The sequence below is a fragment of the Petaurus breviceps genome, unplaced genomic scaffold (assembly GCF_028583685.1).
Source record: "Petaurus breviceps papuanus isolate PSGF00001 unplaced genomic scaffold, PetGlider_PUasm1.0 174, whole genome shotgun sequence".
Classification (NCBI taxonomy): Eukaryota; Metazoa; Chordata; class Mammalia; order Diprotodontia; family Petauridae; genus Petaurus; species Petaurus breviceps.
Window position 1 is genome coordinate 41,542,986 of NW_027185761.1, and position 23,176 is coordinate 41,566,161.

Sequence of the window (23,176 nt, forward strand, 5' to 3'; positions counted from 1 at the left end):
TATTGTCTTGCTTAGATGACCCTGAGTACATAGGATCATTTATGTATATTTCCTAATTGAATGTTTATTCTATTTTGTGTTAAGTATATCTTAGAGAAAATGTGCAACTTATTTTTTAAGATGTAGAATTGCAAGGAGAGGAAGAGTAAAGGACATGATCAAAGAAATATACATCTGGAAAAACCAACATTTTAAACCAAAAACACACAGGTTCTTGGCATATTTATGTCGAGTTGTTCATGTAAAAGAGGTAGTCTGGTCATGTAGTGAAAGTGAAGCATAACTCATGGGCAACCTACCTGATTGGAGATACTTTTTAGCAATAGAAAAAGGATGGGTCACAAATGGGAACAGTTTTTGAGGGGAAAGTGTTTTTTATTTCATTTTTCTCTCAACTACATGTAAGCAAAATTTTAAACTTTTGTGTTTTTTTATTTTGAGTTCCAAATTCTTTCCCTCCTTTCATCCCATTCCCCCTCCTTGAGAATGAAACAATTTGATATAGATTATATGTGTGCAACCATGCAAAACATTTTCATATTAGTCATATTGAAAAAGAATACAGACCCCAAAAAAACAATAAGAGGGTTTTTTTAAGTATGCTTCAATTTGTATTTGGACTTCATCATCTCTTTCTCTGGAGGTGGATAATATTTTTCATAAATCCTTCAGAATTTTCTTGGATCACTGTATCACTGAGAATAGCTAAGTCATTCAAAATTAACCATCATAATATTGCTATTATTGTCTACAATGTTTTCCTGGTTCTGCTCACTTCACTTTGTATCATTTCATATAAAACTTCCCAGGTTTTTCTGAAATCATCCTGCTCATCATTTCTTATAGCACAATAGTATTCCATCACAACCATATACCACAACTTGACCTTGTTAATGACCTTGTTCAATCATTGCCCAGTTTATGGGCATCCAAGAACAGAAGTTTCACTACTTTTAAAGATGACCTATACATAGTTTTTTTTAAATAATATACATTAACATTATACATTAGAAAAAATAATTAGATAACATATACTGACTATATATAATTACAAATATTGTGTCTTTGTTGGTTTAAGATTGGAAAAGGAGTATGACAAGACTATATACTGTCACCTTTTTTATTTAGTTTATATGCATAGTACATCATGTGGAATTGTGGTGCTGGAGAATATATTTGAGAGTTCCTTGGACAACAATGAGATCTCATCAGTAAAAACTTAAAGAAATTAATTCAAGCTATTCATTGTAAGGTCAAATACTGAAGCTGAAGTTGAAATACTTTGACCACATAATAAGAAAATGGAACTCATTAGAAAAGACCCTAATGTTGGGAAGGATTGAAGGCAAAAGGAAAAGGGGATGGCAGAGGATGAGATAGATTGATAGTGTCTTGGAAACAATGAATATGAACTTGGACAGACTTAGGGAGATAGTGGAGAATAGAAGGTCCTGGTGTGCTATTGTCCATGGGGGATGAAGAGTCAGACAAAACTGAATGACTAAACAACATATATGTAAATTTACACAAATTTCTTCAAATTTACTATTGGCTGGGAAACAGTATATTGAATTCCAGCAAAATTTTTTTAATCATCTAATATGGGCAAGACTAGATGCAGGGAATGCCAAGAGAAGAAAAATGGTGAACAGTCCCCTCTCTCATGGAACTTGCTTTCTACTGGGGGATGCATTTGTAAACCAATAAATAAATACAAATAATTCAAGCAGAAGTGGAACTTGAACAATTAGGTGGCCAGGAAAGAGACCTAAAACAAGTCTCTACCTAAACTGAGCTTGAAGGAAGCTAAGAACTCATAGAGGTGGAGAACAGAATGCAGTCTAGGCATAAGAGTCAACTAAGGCCCAAAGGTAAGACTGAGAAAATAACAAATTTAATAAAGAGAAAGAAAGCTAGTTTGGCTGGAATGGAGAGTACATACAAGGAAAGAGCATAAAGTAAATATGCAAATGGAGAATGGAACCAGATGGTGAAAGGTTTTCAGGTACTGTTTTGAGGAGTTTATACTTGATCACATAGACACAAGGGAGTCTCTGAAGATTTTGGAGCAGAAGAAAGACACAGACCCTTGATTGAGTATTTTTATTTTGGCAGCTATATGGTTGGATTGGAAAGGGGAGGGACTGGAAGCAGTGAATCCAGTGAGAAGGTTATTGTCTAATACAGTCTAGATAAATGATCAGAAGGGTTTCAACTACGATTATAGCCATCTTAGTGGAGATAAGGGGATGCAGAGGAGATACTTTTGGAGGTAAAAATTAAAAGGACCTGACAATTCATTATGTATTGGGTACAATAATCAAGCTTGTTAGAATTTTGTCTAAATAGACTCTGAGCAAGGGTTCAAGGGCTTCACTCTGATCCTATCCTTAGCCATTGAAATTATAATCCCATTAGTTTTCCCTGCATGATAAATTCATTAAGAAAAATATTCCTTATGAAGAAAAATGTAAGAAGACATGGGACTTACAAGCTCTGAGAAATAGCCAACTTATTCCCACTTGGGCAGTGATTCATGTATCCTACCTATCTAAAGTGTGCCAAACTATACTTATCCTTCAAGCATCAGCTTTAGTCCAAGGTTCTCCATGAAGTGTTTCTAGGCTATTCTGATACACCAGTGGGCTCTCCTTTTCCCAGCCTCCTGTTTCATGAAAACTCAGCACAATATGCCGCTTAAAATTGATTGTGAAATATATTTTCTCCTCAACTAGATTGAAACTCCTTGCAGGCATAATGTCTCACACTTCTTTTATGTCCATCTCCCAACAAGCTTAGGTCAGTTCTGGGCATATCGCCAACATTCAGTAAATGCTTGTTCATTGATTGTCAGAGCTAGCAGATCCAAAGATTTTGAATGGCTCTATATATCCTATCTTAAATGACATTCTCTATCTATCTGTTTATCTATCTATCTTTCTGTCTCTATCTTCATTTATCTATAGATGAACCAATTTCTATATACAGATAGTGAAATACAGACAAATATTAAATATTCAGTATTTACTACGTAAATGATTTTACACTGGATCTGGCAGATAGTAGGTGTTTATAAATGTTTTTGTTGTTGTTGAGTTGAAAAAAGTTACATGAAAGAGGGTTGTTTTTTAACTGTCCTTATTTGGAGAACTCCTACAGCACAGTGACCAATGTCACTTACTTTCAAACGCTCTTTAGTACCTGTGACAGTCTTACACATAGTAAAATAATAGAAAATCAGACCTGGAAGGGACTTTAAGCAGCATTGTTTTATCCTTATTTTCCAGAAAATGAAACTAAGGCCCACCAGGAGAAGTGACTTGTCCTGGATCCCACAACAAGCTTTTGTCAAAGCTAGTACTAGAACGTGGGTCTCCTGGCTTCTTAATGCCAAGCCTTTCCTGCTATGCCGGCATTAATTTCCAGTAAATTATGTGCCACAGATCATATCAAAAAAAGCTGCAACATATACTAAAGGCCTGATTTAACATTACTAGCCTGAAACAAGTGTTAGTGTCTTCTCCAGAAACTAATGTTAATAAAAGACTTCACTCAAGGATAAAAATATTGGTATATTTCCGTTTGTGTAATGCAAGTGAGAAATACAGATATAAATTTTTAAATGGAAGTTATGTTAATAAAAATGGAGCATTGTAGACAGCACTTAGAGAATTTCATATTTCATTTTAAGATTACATGTCTTACAAAGAAGCATTCTTTAAAACTATAGTTCTCATTATTAATTTAAAATAACCATCAGTATAACAGCACAGCTTAACCTGGCAAACATTTAAAGGAAACAGTCTCTCAAAAGTGATGTACCATAATTATCTATCCATTGGTATTATTAAAAGAAGACCAATTTACCAAATGGAAATAGTTGTATAAGACAGGAAAAAAAAACAACTAAGTTATCCCATGTGCAAACTGTTTCCATAAAATTATTTCAACCGCTTTTTATTTTCAAAAATATTCAAAGCAATTTTAAATAACACCCTGTGCTTGACAATGATAAACCAACCTGTAACTTGCATCAAGTACATAAAAAACATGCAATATTTTCTTTACACAATCAGAACACATTTTTTGCTATCTTAAAAGTTATGATTGTACAGAAATGTCACGTCTGTTATGTAGAAAACAGTCATTTTAATATAGAAAACAGTCGTGTTTTACAAGTATTTTCCAGAAGTGTTATAACTTTAAGAAGTTAGTAAAGTTCACTGCTTAAAAATGACTGCATTGCTGCTGCTGAATTAAACTTTAACTCTCCAATTTTAAATCCAGTTTCTCACAAAGTTCGTGATTATTTGCAAAGGAATAATGCAATAAATATCATCCCTCCCAGTTTGCTAGGGTGTATCTACAATATCAACAGCAGTTGCGTAACCGGCAACTTGAATTTTAATATTTTGTTCCCTTTGCCTGGTTCTCACAGAAGGCCCTCAAGAAATCTAACCCGTGAAATTGGTAAAAGTTCCATTCTCTTTTAGTTCACTTCAAAATATAATACCACTTGAGGTTGTCAAAAATAGCTTCTGTAGAAAATTGGTCTTGGCCTTGCACAAATAAAATTAGTTTAGGCTTTATAAAAAAAACAACAACAAAGACGTCAGTACTGTACAAAACACCGCAGGGTTTATTGTCCAGATCAAAATCTACTTCAGAAGATAAAGGTAGCCAAGACTGTTAGGAAAGGGTAGGGGGGAGGTGCCTTATTCAAAAGCGAATACCAATTCACAAAAATTACTTCTCGCCAGTCTAAATGTAGATTCTGTCCCCATTTACAGTCTGTGGTCTCCTTATGGAAGACAACCTAGAAAAATGGGCAGAAACGACTTGATTTTCCCCCCTCCCGGAGTGGGGGGCGGAAGAGAAAACAGCCGGTGAAGAAGGGGCAGGGGCAGGCGGGCGTGGGCGCTGCTATATGCCAATGCTTTTCAAATCGCATAGAAGGGTCCCCTGGGTTGTCTGGGGGCTCTGGCCGCAGGGGAAATGGGCTCGGAAGCAGACTCGAAGCTCCTTGTTAAAGATGAAACAAAGGATGGGGTTCACACCGGCCTGGGCAAAGGTGAGCCACACCGAGGTGGTCAGGTAGCCCTGGGGTACAGCGCCGGCCTTGATGAAGACCCTCAGGTAGCAAGCCACGATGTAGGGGCCCCAGAGGAGAAGGAAGAGAAGGGTGATCATGTAAAACATCTTGCACAGCCTCTTCTCGGTCTTAAACTCCTCCAACACGAGGAGGCGCCGGGCCTGCCCCCCGGGACCCGGGCCGGCCGGGCGGATGCCCACAAGCGTAGGCGGAGTGGGACCCCTGCCGAAGCCCGCTGTCCAGTTGGCGGCTGCCTGGCCTGTGGCTCCGGGCCCGTGGAAGGTCCAGTTCTGACTGACAGCGGGCACCAGCTGGGCGGGCTTCATCTTTCGGCGGTCGTAGATGAAGAAGAGCAGCCGAAGGTAAACCAGGTGGGTGGCGCCCACCACCGCGGCCAACATGAGCATGAAGCCCAGCGTATCGTTGGCCCCGACGTGGCGGTGCTCGAAGGTGCACTGCGCCTCCTCCCGGACGAAGCGGTAGGTGCCCACGTCCAGGACCGGCGGGAAGGCCATGGCCAAGGCCAGCACCCACGCCACGCACACCACCGCCGCGCACGGCCAGCCCGTCAGGCGCTTGGCATAGAAGCGGTGGTGGGCTATGGCCAGGTAGCGGGTGACGCCCACGCCCAGCAGCAGGAAAGCGGCGTGGAAGCAAAAGAGCACCGCTAGGAAGGCGAGCAGCTTGCAGCCGAGTGCGCCGGGCGGCGGCGCCCCCCCAGCGGCGCCCGCGCCCCGGCGCACGGACAGCAGCACCGCAGGGAAGCAGGCGAGCGAGCGCAGCCCGTCGGCCAGGCACAGGTCGAGCAGCAGGTAGTAGGGCGCCCTGTGCAGGTGGCGGTCCCGGAGGATGAGCAGCACGAAGAGCACATTGCCGGCTAGGCTGATGCACAGGATGAGACTGAGCGAGGCTAGCTTGAGGCCGAGCGCTGCTGGGCCGCCGCCCCCGCCGCCCCCGCCGCTGCCCCCGCCGCCCGCACCGCTGCTGGGGGCCGGGCTGCTGGCTCCGGCCAGGTCGCTGGCGTTCGCCATCTAGGAGCCTGGAGCGCCGGGAGGAACGGGAGCTTGGCGGCCTCCTGCTCCTCCTCCTCCTCTTTCTTTTCTTCTTCTTCCTCCTTTTCCTCTTCTTCCTCCCACTCCTTGTCTTCCTCTTTCACTCCTTCTCCTGGTCCTCCCCTCCCCCTCCTCCCTCTACCTCTCTCTCCTCCTCCCCTCCTCTTCCTTCCCCTTCTCTTTCTCTTTTTCCTCCTCCTTCCTCTATTGCTTCTCCGCCTTCCCCTCCCTCTGCTAGCAAGGCTGCGGCTGGGGTAGCTTCACTTACCCCGCCATGGGCCCGGCCCTGGCCTCGGTGGCTCTCGCCCACGAAAGAGGGAGAGCAAGAGATGCTGAGGGATGGTGGGCGGGCGGCCCCTACAGCTCCTTCCCCTGCACCCCCTCCTCCCTCCCGGGGGCTGCCTCCTCCCGGCACCTGGGTCCAGGCCAGTCCTCCATGGTGCGATCTCTTCTGCTGCCCGCCGAGGATTTATGGGTTTCAGGGCCGGCCCCTCCCCGCCTCCAGGAGCCGGAGCCGCGCCACCACCTCCGTCGCCATCCCACGAGCTGTTTTGTGCGAAGATGCGAATTGTACAGAGGGCCACGGCTGCCGCCGCCTCCTCTCCTCCTCCTCCTCTCCTCTCCTCTCCTCTCCTCCTCCTGTCTAAGTCCTCTCCTCTCCTCTTCCTCCTCCTCCCGCTGCGGCTGCGGCTGCGGCTGCGGAGCTCCTGCATCCAAACGGCAGTTTCAGAGAGGGAGACAGGGCCGCGCCCCGCTGCCCCACCAGTCCTGCAGCGCCTGTCCCTGCTGTGCCTCTGCCTTCCTCTTCCCTATTTCCTCCTCCTCCTCTCGCAGCTGAGGCCAGCTTCCCAGGCGCCAAGACTGATGCCCACCTTACCTCAGGACGACCCCGTCTCAGACTCACCCCAGGGCTCATCAGCTTGTAACCCTGCCACCCAGAGGACCCAGGGCTGTGCTTTGGTGTGGAGTATATATAACCCTGCCCGACCTTTACTGAAATCCAAAGCAGGGGAAAGGGAGAGTGGGGAAGGGATGGGGGGGGGGGGGGGGTGACCTTTCACTACTGCCTTTCACTGAGAATCTCAGAATGGGAGGAAGATCTGGAAATACTCCCTCCCTCCCTCGAACTTTCACTGCACCCAGGAAGGACCTTGGGTTGAGACAAGGACAGATTTAATAATTAAATTCACATACCTCTTGTCCACCTGATGCTAACTTTCTACCTGGGATATATCTCTTCAGTTCTGTCACATCACTTTATGCAGGAACCCTGCTGTTCCCATTTTTACATTTCTTATGTTCATACCCAATGATGTTGGAGAGATGATGGAGTAGGCACTCAAGAACTACTCCTTAGTTCATTGAAAATCTCCCTCTCCAGGGATCAGTTCTCATTTATCCCTCCAAGGAAAATTGTCTTTTTCAGTATCACCATCCCTAAGGCTTTTCTCATTTTCACTACTGATCTGGGTAGTTATGTCCAGCCCTCTTAGACCTCTTAGCCCTCTTCTCAGAGGTTTTGCTCCAGTCCTGTAAACTCATTTTGCTTCTGTCCACATTGCCTCAGTTTCCATCTCCTTCCTCCCATTATACCATCTCCTGCTTTGAGTGGGTCAAGCCATCTGCCCCAATTCTTTTTCAATGTGGGCCTGCTCAGGAGGGGAGGATCACATGATTCCAAGCCAAATAAATCACATCTTTTCTGAAGCCCTATCCCACCTGCAATCCCAGGTGAAATTTGGGAGACAAGAGGGAGGTTCAAGGAGGAAGAAATATAGTAGAGAAAGTAGTCCATATAAATCCATGCCTCACTCTGGTACTTCCAACACAGATTCATCTTCCCCAGGACTTCTGGATTCAGAGATGTCTTCATTGTGAATATTCTGTCCCCTGAAGAAAACCACAAATCCCCCAGATCTTAGTAGAAGGTTTTCCTGAATTGCTGTGGTTGGAAAATGCATTACTTTGAAATCTAACTGAAGTTAAGCTTCTTGGAACTCAACCAGAACTCAACTTTGGATGACACAGAAGACAAGCTAGGGGCCCATACTAGAACCTTTCCCCTCTTTTGTAGAAACTACTGGAACTCATGCTCATTTCATGGCAGCTTCTAGAACCCAAGGTCATCAATATGCCCCTGTGAAGCTTCCCAGTAGGACTAGGGTAGAGGATGCAGCTTGATACAATTGGAGGGAAATGGCTCTTAAATTCAAAGACCAAGGTTCAAATCCCATCTCTGATGCTTACTTCCTGTGTAACCTTTCAAGAGTCATTTGACTTCCATTGGACTTAGTTTTCCCATCTGTAAAATGAGGTGTTTTGATTCAATAACATATAAAGTCTAATGTTAAATCAATGACTATATACATGTATATATAATGTATATATATTTACATGACCTTTAAAATCCCATATATTTCTCTCTATGATCTCTTAAACATATGGCAGATTAACATACTGCCATCACAATAAGCATCGAAATTAAGGAAGTACAAAGGGAAATGAAGTTCGATGCCCTTCAGTTAACAGTAACAGAAACAGGTTCTGGAGAAAAGATAAAGGTTCATTCAGAATCTCTCCATGTCCACGAAGTCTCCAAAACAAGTACTGGACCCTGCTTTAGGCTTTCACTGTAACTACTAGGAAACAAATGAATTTTAAATTTTTATAAAGGAATAAAAGTTCTAAAATGACAAGTCTTAAAGAACTACTTAGGAGGGATCCTTGGTCATCATTTAAATGTAACTAGGACTGAAACTCAGCAATCCACATACTTCAGCTGCTCTATTTATAGACTCATTCACTCCCTCCTCCCTACCCCACCCTCACAAATCTGCCCTTGATTTTCATTTTGGGCCTAGAGCTGGGGCTAGAACAGGAGGTAAATAGAGGAAACGAGGGGATAAGTATTTATAAAACACCTACTATGTGCCAGGCACTTTACTAAATGTTTTTTTTTTAATATCTCATTTTATCCTCACAATAGTCCTGAGATGTAAGCACTATTATCATCTCTTTTTTACAGTTGAGGGAACTAAAGCAAACTTAATTTAGGTGACCTGTGCTGGTTTACACAGAAAAGTGACAGGCTGGATTTGAACTCAGGTCTTCCAGACCTAGACTCCAGACATAGCTCAATAGGAAATAAAAGAGGCAAATTTTTGAAAAGTATTACTTTAAATGAATACACATGCAACTTGTGATCCAGGGATGAGTCCAAACAGCAGCTGCCTTTCCTTTTGGCTCCCATTGTCCTTACCCAGAGTTTACTCTGAGAAATCTCATGCTACAGATCTTGTGTACCTTTCCATAGTTGTCAATAATAGGATCCCCAGCTCCTACGTGAGCTAGGTAACAAAAGGTAACAAAAATGTTCATCAGGTAAAGGACAGTTTATTTTATCCCACAGATAATGAAGAAAATAGAAAGGACAATAGTCCAAAATATGATCAACACTACTGTGCTTTCTCTCTAGTGGGTCCCACTTTTGTACCAGATCCAAATATCCTGACTCAGTACAACCCCATGGTTTGGCCTGTCTTCACAAGGGAACTGAATTTGGATTCTGGGCCTATAATCCCTTACCATCCCTTGAGTTCCTCTTTCTATAGAAATACAAGTATTCCATCTAATAATCCCATTCTTTAGTTTGATCTTCACTCACCTACCCACTACCAGAAGGAAAAAAAAAAAACAGTTGAAGCTGCTACTGATAGACAGGCAGTGACAATGGACCTCCCACACCACAAAGAAACTCAGTTTTCATATTTCCTCTCAGAAGAATATACTTAAGGGTGCTAAACAATCAGTCACCTTCCCATCAGAGCTACTCGGTTTGAATAATTCACTAGAATCACAGTGTAGTGCAAAGCCCAAGGCCCTTGTCTCCATATTATGGATTCCAGACCCTTGGTATTCTGTCCAGCCAGCAACAGGAGCCACATGCATGAAATGAGTTTCTATTCTTTCCAAAAGGCATGAGGCTGAGTACAGCAAGACTATGTAACAAAACAGGGGTTACCCCGCCTATAAAACATGCAAGTTCTGTGTAATACAAATATTCTGTAAGAGGCTGATTTTGTCTCGACTTGGCTCACATCTGCCTTAAGGGCTTATCCGTGTTATGTCGAGGTGTGTGTGTTCATGCATACATACCATTATGTCAGGTGTCTAAGGTCATTTAACATTGATCAGTGTGCCTCTTGGAATATGAATAGATCTCTATAGTACTTAGAATGCCAGCCTGAAGTCAGGCAGACAGACTCAACTTCCTGAATTCAAATTTGGCTTCAAACATTTACTTGCTGGGTGACCCTGAGCAAGTTACTTAATCCTGATTTCCTCAGTCGCTCATCTGTAAAATGAGCCAGAGAAGGAAATGGCAAACCCCTCCGGTATCTTTGCCAAAAAACAAAAACAAAAAACCCAAACGGTGTCACAAAAGAGTTGGACACAACGGAAACGACTGAACAACAACAGAAACAGATACATAGATATACACATACGTATCCATACGTGCATTCACATTTATGCATACATTACACATGTCTGTGTACATGCATGGATACATATCAAGGGACCACCAAACTTTCGTCTGCTTTGATTAATAACAGCAGTAGGTTGAGATTTAAGAAGATGTTTTGATCCCTCTTTAGAAAAATAAGAAACACATCCCTGCCCCAGAAGTCATATAAGAAAGGGAGGTGTCCTAATTATACTCATGCACATTTCCAGTAAATAGGAGGACCCATAAACAAAAAATCACCTAGAGTATAAGGTTAGGATACCTTTCTTGTACCCGGGACTTCTGAAGCAGGATGTGTTTCTAAAAAGATCAAAAATTCTTCCTGGATCTCTACCTTCACCGTTATGAACCACACCAGAGAAGTATTTTGATTTTTTGTTCATAATTAGATACAGGACACACATGATAATAGGGAGGGGGCTGATTGGAAGGAAAACAATGAAAGGGCTCTTCCTCCTGTAGGTGAGCGTGACCCAGGATGGAGATGACAGCAAGCACCAAATCAGTCCTATGTCTATTGTCCTTTTGCCACATCCTGCCAGTGTCCTGGAGGAGCAGGACGAGTGAATTCAAAGAAGTGAGAGACTGTGGCCCTAATAATGATGTTTACTCCCTATATGGTGCTGAAGATAAAGAATTAATTCATCCTAGAATTGTCTCCCACAACAAAAATTCCCATCTTACCAAAACAGGTGAATTCTGGGAAAGAACCTGATTGCCTTGACCAATTCTGAAGTGTCTGGTAGTTCTCACAATACAGGAGTTACAACAGAAAATTCCCAATCTTTGTATAAAAATCTGGATTCTAAAACTCTAACTTGGATTTACTTACAAGGCAAACCCTGAAATCCTTTTAAGTCTAAATTCTAAATAATGTTGTCTATGAAATCCCCTCACTCCAATCACCTCTTTTTACCCCAACTAGGAAGTCAGAATTTTGGAATGATGGTGTCCAGGAACTCCCTTTGTAGCTCAACATAATGTCCTTTCCTTGTCCTATGACAATTTCACTATTAACAGCTCTTGAGGTAGTGATGAGAACCCCCTCCCATGGCTGGTTTCTCAGAAGATAAGCTAAAGGGATCCCAGAAAGGGCTTCTTTTTGTTGACCAGCATAAGGAGATCTTTTCCACAAAAAAAAAAATTCATCCTCTGAAGAATCTAAGTGAACTAGTTCATCTTCGGGGAAACACAGACACTGAGTCACAATTTAATGCTTTTTTTTTATTTTAACTCTCTAAATTCAAGCACGATAACATTCCATTACCACACACACCACAACTTGTTTAGCCATTTCCCAATTGATGTACAATTTCTCAATTTCCAATTTGATTTGTTACCACCTTAAAAAGGCATATATGTGTGTGCACATATATATATACATATATGTATGTATGTGTTTATGTATATATGCAAATATTTTTGTAAAAATAGATGATTTTCCCTTTTCTTTGATCTCTTCGTGATACATGTCTAGTAGTTGTATTATTGTGTTACTGGGTCATAGGGTATGCACAATTTTATAGCCCTTGGGAATAGTTCCAAATTGTTCTCCAGGATGGAACTAGTTCACAACTCTACCAATATTAATGCCCCAGTTTTTCCATATCTCCTCCAGCATTTGTCATTTTCTTTTTCTGTCTTATTAGCCAAACTTATAGATATGAGGTAGCATTTCAAAGATGTTTTAGTTTGCATTTCTCTATTCAATGGGGATTTAGAGCATTTTTCCATATGACTATTGATAGTTTTGATTTCTTCTTCTGAAAATTGTATGTTCACATTCTTTGATCATTCAACTTGGGAATGCCTCTTATTTTTATAAATTTATTCCCTATAGATTATATAAATGAGGCCTTTATTTTAGAAACTTGCTGTAATTTTTTTTTAGTTTCCTGTTCTCTTTCTAATTTTGGCTGCATTGGTTTTATTTGAGCAAAAACTTTTTAATTTTGTGTAATCAAATTATGAATTGAATTTCCCGTGATACTCTTAATCTCGTTTGGTCATGAACTCTTCTCTTATCCACAGATCTGAAAGTACATTTTTTCCATGCTCCCCTAATTTATATATGATATCACCCTTTGTATTCAAATCATTTTTCCATTTTGACCTTATCTTGGTATACAATGTAAGATGTTGCTATATGCCTACTTTTCTCCAAACTTCTTTCTGGTTTTCCCAGAAATTTTTATCAGACGTTGAGTTCTTACCCCTAAGCATGAGTCTTTGAGTTTATCAAACACCAACTTACTATGATCATTTACTACTGTGTTTCATGTGTCTAAACCATTTCACTCATCCACCACTCTCTTCCTTAGCCATTGCCAGATTGTTTTGATGATTACCACTTCTTTTTTTTTTTGAGGGAGGAAGGCAGGAAGACTCCAAAGTATTTTATACTATCTGCAGTTTTTGCAATGGAATTTCTCTCATCTCTTGCTTCTTGACTTTGATGGTAATATATAAAAATGCTGATGATTTGTGTGGGTTTATTTTATATCCTTCAACTTTGCTAAAGTTGTTAATTGTTTCAAGTACATTTTTAGTTGACTCTCTAGGATTCTCTAAGTATATCATCATATAATCTTCAAATAATGACAGTTTTGCTTCCTCATTGCCTCCTTGTAGTCCTTCAATTTCTTTTTCTTGTCTTATTTCTATAGCTAGAATTTCTAGTACAATATTAAATAATAGTGGTCTTAATGGATATCATTCTAAGAAAGATTCCATTGATTTTATGCTTTCTAGTACTTTTCCCCCTAGTTACATATAAAAATAATTCTAATCTTCTTTTGTTTTGAGTTTCAAATTCTACTCCCCTTTCTCCCCTCCTCCACTCCAAGACAGCAAGCTATTTGATATAGGTTATATAAGTACCATCACTTAAAACATTTTCATATTATTCATTATGTGAAGAAAGAAAGAAAGAAAGAAAGAAAGAAAGAAAGAAAGAGAGAGAGAGAGAGAGAAAGAAAGAAAGAAAGAAAGAAAGAAAGAAAGAAAGAAAGAAAGAAAGAAAGAAAGAAAGAAAGAAAGAAAGAAAGAAAGAAAGAAAGAAAGAAAGAAAGAAAAAGAAAGAAAGGAAGGAAGGAAGGAAGGAAGGAAGGAAGGAAGGAAGGAAGGAAGGAAGGAAGAAAGGAAGAAAGAAAGGAAGAAAGAAAGAAAGAAAGAAAGAAAGAAAGAAAGAAAGAAAGAAAGAAAGAAAGAAAGAAAGAAAGAAAGAAAGAAAGAAAGAAAGAAAGAAAGAAAGAAAGAAAGAAAGAAAGGAAGGAAGGAAGGAAGGAAGGAAGGAAGGAAGGAAGGAAGGAAGGAAGGAAGGAAGGAAGGAAGGAAGGAAGGAAGAAAGAAAGAGAGGAAGGAAGAGAAAATAGTATGCTTTAATCTGTATTCAGATGAGATCAGTACGTTCTCTGGAGGCGGATAATATTTTTCATCATGAGTCATTTGGGATTATGTTAGATCATTGTATTACTGAGAATAGCTAAGTCATGTTCAATATTGTTATTACAGTGTACAATATTCTCCTGGATCTTCTTGCCTTATTTTGTAATAGTTATGTAAGTCTTTAGAGGTTTTTCTGAAAGCATCCTGCTTATCTTTTCTTATAACATAATAACATTTCATTACAATCATATACCACAAATTGCTTAGCCATTCTCCAGTTGATGAGCACCTCCTCAATTTCCAAGTCTTAGCCACCACAAAAAGAGCTACTATAAATATGTTTTGTACATACTGGTCTTCCTCCCACTTCTATGATCTTTTGGGGATACAACCCTAGAAGTGGTATTGCTGGATCAAAGGGTATGCATAATTCTATAGCCCTTTGGTTATAGTTTCAAATTGCTCTCTAGAATTGGATCAGTTCACAACTCCACCAACACTGTATTAGTGTCTCAGTTTTCCCAGAAGCCCTCTACCTTTATCATTTTACTGTTTTGTCATATTATCCAATCTGATGGTACCCCAGAACTTATTTGCATTTCTCTAATAAATAGTTATTTAGAGCATTTTTTTACCTGACTATTGATAGCTTTGATTTCTTTGTCTGAAAACTGTTCAAATCCTTTGACTATTTATCAATTGGAGAATGACTTTTTCTTGGTAAATTTAACTTAATTCTCTACACATTTGAGTAATTAGGGCTTTATCAGAGACACTTGTTGTAAATTCACCTCCCCCCAAAGTTTTCTGCTTTCCTTCTAATTTTCATTGCACTGATTGTGCAAACACTTTTCATTGTTATGTAATCAAAATAATCTATTTTACATTTCTTAATGCTCTTTCTATCTTGTTTGGTCCTAAATTCTTTCCTCATTCATGACAGTTAAACTATTTCATGCATTCCCAATTTGCTTATGGTACCACCCTTTATGTCAAAATCATGTACCCATTTTGACCTTATTTTGGGATACAATGTGTGATGTTGCCCTATACCTACTTTCTGACATTCTGTTTTCCACTTTTCCCAGACATGTTTGTCCCCAAAGCTTGGATCTTTGGGTTTATCAAACACTAGATAACTATGATCATTTACTGCAATGTAGCAAATCTATTCCATTTATTCACCACTCTTTTTCTTAGTCAGTACAAGATTGTTTTGATAATTACAGCATTGGAATACAGTTTGAGACCTGGTACAACTAGGCCAATTTCCTTCACATTTTTTTCATTTATTCCTTTGCTATTCTTGACCTTTGATTCTTCCATATGAATTTTGTTATCATTTTTCTAGCTCTAAAAATAATTTTTGAATGTAACCAAGATTAAGAGAGTACATGGGAAATTGGGAAAGAATTTTTAAAATCAGTGTGTCTGATAAAGGCCTCATTTCTAAAATATACAGAGAATTGAGTCAAATATGTAAGAATATAAGTCATTCCCCAATTGATAAATGATCAAAGGATATGAACAAGCAGTTTTTAGAGGAATAAGTTAAAAATATCCATAAGCATATTAAAAAATGCTCTAAATCACTATTGATTAGAGAAATGCAAATCAAAACAACTCTGAGGTACCACATCTTACCGGCCAGATTGGCTAAGATGGCAAAACAGGAAAATGACAAATGGTGGAGAGGATGAGGAAAAATTGGAACACTAATGAATTGTTGTTGGAACTGTGAACTGATTCAACTATTCTGAAGAGCAATGTGGAACTATACCCAAAGGGCTATAAATAAGTGCATACCATTTGGCCCAGCAATACCATTTCTAGGATCGTATCCCAAAAAAGATCATAGAAGCGGGAGGAAGACCCATATGTACAAAAATATTTTATAGCAGCTCTTTTTGTGGAGGCAAAGAATTGGAAATCAAGGAGATGCCCATCAGTTGGGGGATGGCTAAACAAGTTGTGGTATATGAATGTAATGGAATTCTATTGTGCTATAAGAAATGAGGAGCAAATGGACTTCATATTTATCTGGAGAGTCTTATACAAACTGATGTTGAGTGAGAAGAGCAGGACCAGGAAAAATTTGTACACAATTACAGACACAACGAATGTGTGATGACCAACTTTGATAGACTGGGTTCTTTTCAACAATGCAAGGTTATAAGACAACTTCAAAAGACTCATGATGGAAAGAGATGTCTACATTCAGAGAAAGAACTACAGAGTTTGAATCCAGATTGAAGCAAACTACCTGCTCTCTTTCTTTTTCTTGTTTGGTTTTGTTTCCTCATTCCCATTGTTCCTTCCATCAGTTAAAATCCTTCTTTACAACCTGACTAATGTCTAATGTGAAAGTATTTGCATATTCTATACGTACAAAAAATATTTTTTTGTAGTTTGATTAGTATGCCACTGAGCAAGCAGATTAATTAAGGTAGAATTGTCACTTTATTATATTGACTTTGCCTGCCCATGAGCAAATTTTCAATTGATTAGATCTGGCTTTATTTGTCTGAAAAGCATTTTATAATTGTGTCCATAGAATTCCTGCATTTGTCTTGGCAGGTAGATTCCCAAGTATTCTATATTGTCTACAGTTATTTGAAATGTAATTTCTCTTTCTAATTCTTACTGCTGGACTTTGTTGGCAATATATAGAAATGCTGATAATTTGTATGGGTTTATTCTGTATCTTGGAGTCTTCCTCAAGTTAATTATTTCAATTAGTTTTTTAGTTGATTCTCTGGGATTTCTGAGTATACCATCATATCATCTACAAAGAGTGATAGTTTTGTTTCCTCATTGCCCATTCTAATACCTTTAATTTCTTTTCTCTTTTTGCTATAGCTAGCATTTCTAGTATAATACTGAATAATAGAGGTAATAGGAGGCATCCTTACTTCACCCCTGATTTTGTATGGAGGGCTGTTTCGCTTATCCCCATTACAGATAATGCTTGCTGATTGAGTTATTACTAATAATTTTAAGAAACACTCCATTTATTCCTGTGTCCTCTAGTGTTTTTAACGGGAATGGGTGTTGTATTTTGTTAGAGATTTTTTTCCTTTATCTATTCAGATAATAATACGATTTATTTTGGTTTTGTTATTGGTGTGGTCAATTATATTGATAGTTTTCCTAATATTGAACCAGTTCTGCATTCCTGGTATAAATCCCACCAGGTTATAGAGGATGATTGTTGTGAAATATTGCTGTGATCTCCTTGCTGGTGTTTTATTAAAATTTTTTTTGCATCAGTATTCATTAGGGAAATTTTCTATAGCTTTCTCTGTTTTCACTCTTCCTGGTTTAGGTATCAGCACTCTATTTGAGTTGTAAAGAAAATTGGTCCAAGTCCTTCAGCTATTTTTGCAAGTAATTTATATAGTATTGGGGTTAATTGTTTTTTCAATGTTTGGTAGAATTCACTTGTGAACTCTTCTGGCCCTGGGGATTTTTTGTTAGGGAGTTCATTGGTGGGGTTGTTCAATTTCTTTTCCTAAGATAGGCTTATTTAAATAGACTATTTCCTCTTCTGTTAACCTGGGTAGTTTATATTTTTGTAAACATTCATCCATTTCACTTGGATTGTTAGTTTTAATAGCATATAATTGGGCAAAATAACTCTTAATAGTAGCTTTAATTTCATCTTCATTGGTGGTGCATTCACCTTTTTCATTTTTTAAATACTGGTAACTTGGTTTTCTTCTTTCTTTTTTTTTTAAAGCAAATTAACTAGTGTTTTATCTGTTTATTAAATTCCCACCCTCATAAAACCAGCTCCTAGTTTTATTTAATACTTCAATGGATTTTTTTTTCTTTGAATCTTATTAATCTCCCTTTTGTCTTTCAGGATTTCCATTTTGGTGTTTAATTTAGGATGTTTCACTGGTTTTATTCTAGTTCTTTTTAGTTGTACACCCAATTCATTGATCTGTTCCTTTTCACTTTTATTTATGTATACATTTAGAAACAAATTTTCCTCTAAGTAGTAATTTGACTGTATCTCAAAAATTTTGGTATGCACTCTCATTGTTTTTCTGCTCTTAAGTGAATTTTTTTGTTGTTTCTATGACTTGTTCTTTGACTCACTCATTCTTTAGGATTATATTATTTAGTTTCCAATTAACTTTTAATCTATGCTTCCATGGTTCTTAATGAATATAATTTTTATTGCATTTTGGTTTGAAAAGGGTATATTTAATATTTCTTCCCTTCTCATTTGGTTATGATATTTGTATTTCCAAATACATGGCCAATTTTTGTGAAAGTAGCATGTGCAGCTGTGAAAAAGGTATACTCCTTTCTACACCAATTCACTTGTCCCCAGAGATCTATCATATCTAACTTTTCTAAGATTCTATTCACCTCCTTGACTTATTTTCTTAATTTTATAGTTTCATTTATATCAAGGGGAAAGTTCAGGTCCCCCACTAGTATAGTTTTACTGTCTATTTCCTCCTGTACTTCATTTAATTTTTGCTTTAAGAATTTGGATGCTATGCTATTTGGTTCATATATGTTTAGTATTGATATTGCTTCATTATCTATGGTGCCTTTTAGCAAGATGTTGTTTCCCTGTTTATCTTCTTTAATTAGGTCTATTTTTGCTTTTTCTTTGTCTGAAATAATGATTGCTACTTCTCCCTTCATTTCAGCTGAAGCATAAAAAATTCTGCTTTAGCTGTTCATTTTAACTCTGTTTTTGAACATGTTTCTTACAATGCTGTTGGATTCTGATTACTAATCCATTCTGCTATCCACTTCTGTTTTACAGGTGAATTCATCCCCTTGACATTCATAGTTATGATTACTAACTGTGCATTTCTCTCCATCCTACCTTCTTCTGCTTATCCCTCTTTCTATCTTTTTATCCTGTCCCTCCTAAAAAACCTATTTTGCTTCTAACCACTGCCTTCTTTTATGTTCCCTCCCTTTTATCACATCTCCCTTTCTCTTATCACTTTACCTCCTATTTCACTGTTGGATAGGACAGATTTCTGTACTCAATTGAGTATCTCTCTCACACACACATACACACATATATACATATATATGTATTATATGCATATATATGTATGTATTCCTTTTTTGAATCGATGAGTGATGTTCAGTCATTCACTCCCATCATTTTCCCCTCGATTGTAAAAGCTCTTCTTTATTTGCCTATTTTATGTGAGATAATTTCCCCCACTCCTGCTCTCCCTTCCCTCTTCTCTTTTACGCATATCCATACATCATTCCAACATAACTGACTCCCTCTCATGACCTCTGTCTATGTAGAATCTTTCTAACTTCCTTAATAATCATAAAGTTCTTAGAAGTCACCTATATCATTTTCCTATATTGTCATGATTAAGGTAATCTGAGACACAAAGTTCTGAGCATGTCCAATTTATTGGTAAGGCTAGCAATTACCAATAAAATGGGTCTCATCTCCTCTGTCAGTCAAAAAATCACAAGGTAGGGCTTATTAATTTTCATATAGTTTGGTGAAGTACAAGAGAAAAAAGAAAAGGATACTTCACAGATTGAAAACAATATGAAGCATCATAGAGGATAGAAAATAATGTGATTTGATGGAAGTCTGAAATTCAGGACTAGCATCAGCCCCTCCTTCCATCTTGTTGCCAGGGAAAACTCATTGGTGATATATACCTGCAGTTAGTGTCACAGAAATATCAGACCAGACTTTCTTGAAGGACATCCAGTGTTGCAGAGATAACAGACCAGACTCCCTGACATCTACCTGCACCCTTCAAGGATAACAGAATTCTCCTACAATCACAGCTAGTTGTACAAAGATCACATTTTCTCTTCAATTAAAGTGACTTATAGTGGGGAAAAAACTTTTAAGTTTAACTCTGAGAGAAAAACTGAACTTCTGGACTCTTGAACTTCTGAACTTAACTGAGACACAAAGAAACATGGCTCAGGCATTTAAAAAATGAAATCAGTTCCAGGATGGATCAGATATAAGATACCAAATAAGTATTTTAATTTCTTAATATAGAGCTATAAATCATTTAACCTTGAGTCTTTTATGATTTCTCTTGAATGTTGACCTTGGCAATTCTCTTGTATTTGAGAGTCAACTTTTCTATTCAGGTCTGGTCTTTTCACCAGGAATGTTTGGAAGTCCTCTATTTCATTAAATATCTATTTTTCCTTGAAAGATTATACTCAGTTTTGCTGAGTATGTTTTTGTTGGTTGTATTCTCAGCTTTTTTGCCTCCCAAAACATCATATTCCAAGCCCTTCGCTCCTTTGATATGGTAGCTTCTAAATCTTGTGTGATCTTGATTGTATCTCCACAGTAATTGAAAGCTTTCTTTCTGGCTACTTGAAGTACTTTCTCTTTGACCTGGAAGCTCTAGAATTTTGCTATAGTATTACTGGGAGTTTTTGTTTTGGAATCTCAGGTAAATTGTTTCCATTTCTATTTTACGCTGTGGTTCTAGGATATTGGGGCAAATTTCTTTGATAATTTCTTGGAATGTGACATCTAGGTTCTTTCTGCAATCATGGCTTTCATTTAGTCCAATAATTCTTAAATTATATCATCTCAAACTATTTTCTATGTTAGTTGTTTTCCCAATAAAATAGTTCACATTTTCTTCTATTCTATGACTTTGTTTTATTGGTTTTTGATGTTTCATGGCATCATTCACTCTAATCTTTAAGGAATTACTTTCATCAGTAAATTTTTGTGCTTCTTTTTCCATTTGGCCAATTCTATTTTTAAGGTGTTATTTCATTCAGTATTTTTGTGCTTCTTTTACCACGCTGTTCATTGCCTTTTCCATAATTTTCTTCCTTTTTTCTCATTTCTTTACCTAGTTTTTCCTTTACTACTCTTACTTGCTTTTGAAAATAATTTTTTGAGCTCCCCCAGGAATTCTTGGTGGGCTTGTATCCTATTTTTTTTCCCTTTGAGTCATCGCTTGTAGCTGTTTTTACATTGTTGTCTTCTGAGTTTGCGTCTTTATCTTCCTGGTCAACTTCTCTTTCATCTTGTAATAGTAGCTTTTTGTAGTCAGGTTCTTTTTATAGTTTTGCTCATTTTTCTAATCTTTTTCTTGTTTTTGAACTTTATATTAAAGTTAGGCTCCATTCCTGGTGTGGAAGCAAGCAGTAAGCACTGTTTTAAGTTTCTGATTTTATCATACTGATATTTTCAGAAATAGTTCTGGGGGTTTGGAAGTTTCAATGCTTTTAAGGTGGTGTGATCTAGGGAGAGGTGTGGTCACTGCTTTCCTGGTCTGTCCTCAAGGTTTACCCAGGAAGGGCCATTGTTCCCTTTTGAACAGAAGCGATACTGTTTCTTAGAATCCCTGCTCTCTCTTAAACAAAAATTTTCCTCTTTGCCCTTGAACTGTATCCCAGAAGTTGGTATAGTCAATGGAACTACTAAACAGTGTCCAATCCAGCATCCAGTGCTATTACAGGGAGGACCCCTGGAACCTTTTTTTGGCCATTTGCCTGGTCCCTTTACCATATCTGGCTTGAGAGCTCCCAAAAATGCTACTGATTCTTTTGCCACCACCTAATCTCATTACTTGTATTTTATCCATGTGGACTCCAGGCTATCCTTCACCCGCATGTCACAGATCTCTTTTTTCCAACCTCCTGAGATGTTTTGGACTAGAAGAAGGCCTCACCCTGATCTGTTAGCTCTGCCATTCCAAAATTTGTTTTAAGGTGTTATTTTAAAGTTGTTTGGAGGGTAATTTTGAGAGAGCTCAGCTGACTACTTCCTCCACTCCACCATCTTGCCTCTACCCTCCATATCTTTAAATTAACAAGAAATGTTGCTATCTATTATATGAAGGAACTTATTTTGTGATAAGTCAGGTGCTATGTGATAATGAAAGCTCAGTTCTTTCAATAGATATTAGCATGTGAAATACAGTTTTCAAAATGGAAGTAGGGTCAGTGGATGAGGTGGAAAATCCATTTTTTAAATCTCCTATAGAACACACAGATGCATCATGGCTTCATCTATCTCTACCACTCTAGGTGAGGAAAGCCCACATTAGATTTATTCATTTTCTAGACCAGGATTCATCAAATCCCAGGCCTAGGTCAGCAAGGTGCTAGCAATTTCATCATGATACTTGTGTTTTGATACATCATTGCACTGGAACTTCAGAAGAGGAATTGGTTCTTTTTGATAATGCTTATTAGCATAATCCTATTATAACTTGTAAAACATAAGTCTGAAGTTTGTAGAGGGCACCATTCAGTCCAGGAAATGGTAAGAGCACAAGCTTCTCTGCTGCCTTAATCTCAACATTAATACCTGCAAGGGAGCAGAAGGGAAGAAGATGAGGAAAAGGATGGAGTAGGGCAATGGTCATCATGGTTTCTACCTATAGGTCATGACCTAGGAATGTGTTAAGTTCCCTTTTTCATCCTTTCCAGAGGTGTGTGGAGAACTTCTGTAGACCTTTGTGCCCCTAATTTAGACTTGTCATCTATCCAGAAAGAATGCCACATAGCAACACTTACTTTCATTTTCTTTTCTTTCCTTGAAAAATGACAAAAGTGAAGGCTGCCCTCTAAATCATATTTATCAAGCCTGGTGCTAGATCAACTTGGCTTCAGTTTCTATGCCTTTATTATCCCATGCCTGGAGTGCACTCCCTCTTTGTTTTCACCCTGTAGAATTTCTAGCTTCCTTCAGTGCTGAGCTGAAGTACCATCTCATATGGGAAACCTATCTTGTGTTGCTAGTTTCCTCTCCCAGGAATTACTTTGTATGTTTTATACATATTTAATTTTCTATATACCTATTGTTTTTGTTCAACAGAAGGTAGACTTCTAGAGGGCAGGTATTGTTTCATTTTTGTCTTTTTCTCTCAACAGCTAATACTATGTGTGGCACAAAGTAGGTACCTAAAAATATTTGTTCTAAACAATCAAAACTGAATGCTGTGAAATTATGATGACAAAGAAGACCCCAAAGAAAAGATATCAGAAGGAACCTTCCCATCTAGAGCTAGGTCTAGAACACTCTGTATAATGTTAGACTTTTCTTGATGTGTTTGGTCAAACTGGATTTTTTTTGTTCTTTGTTATAAGGGATGGCTCATTGGGAGAGGGAAA

The 23,176-nt window shown here is 38.5% G+C and overlaps 1 protein-coding gene across 1 annotated transcript; it reads right to left on the reverse strand.

The window, feature by feature from the left end:
• Nucleotides 1–3,555: 3,555 nt before the first annotated feature.
• Nucleotides 3,556–6,870, reverse strand: GPR27 (G protein-coupled receptor 27). The gene has a single exon (XM_069084093.1). The coding sequence runs from the start codon at nt 6,121–6,123 to the stop codon at nt 4,924–4,926; it is 1,200 nt and encodes a 399-aa protein (XP_068940194.1). The 5' UTR covers nt 6,124–6,870; the 3' UTR covers nt 3,556–4,923.
• Nucleotides 6,871–23,176: the final 16,306 nt, after the last annotated feature.

Coding starts and splice junctions, on each gene's coding strand:
- GPR27 (XM_069084093.1), bottom strand. CDS start 6,123: ATGGCGAACGCCAGCGACCTGGCCGGAGCCAGCAGCCCGGCCCCCAGC.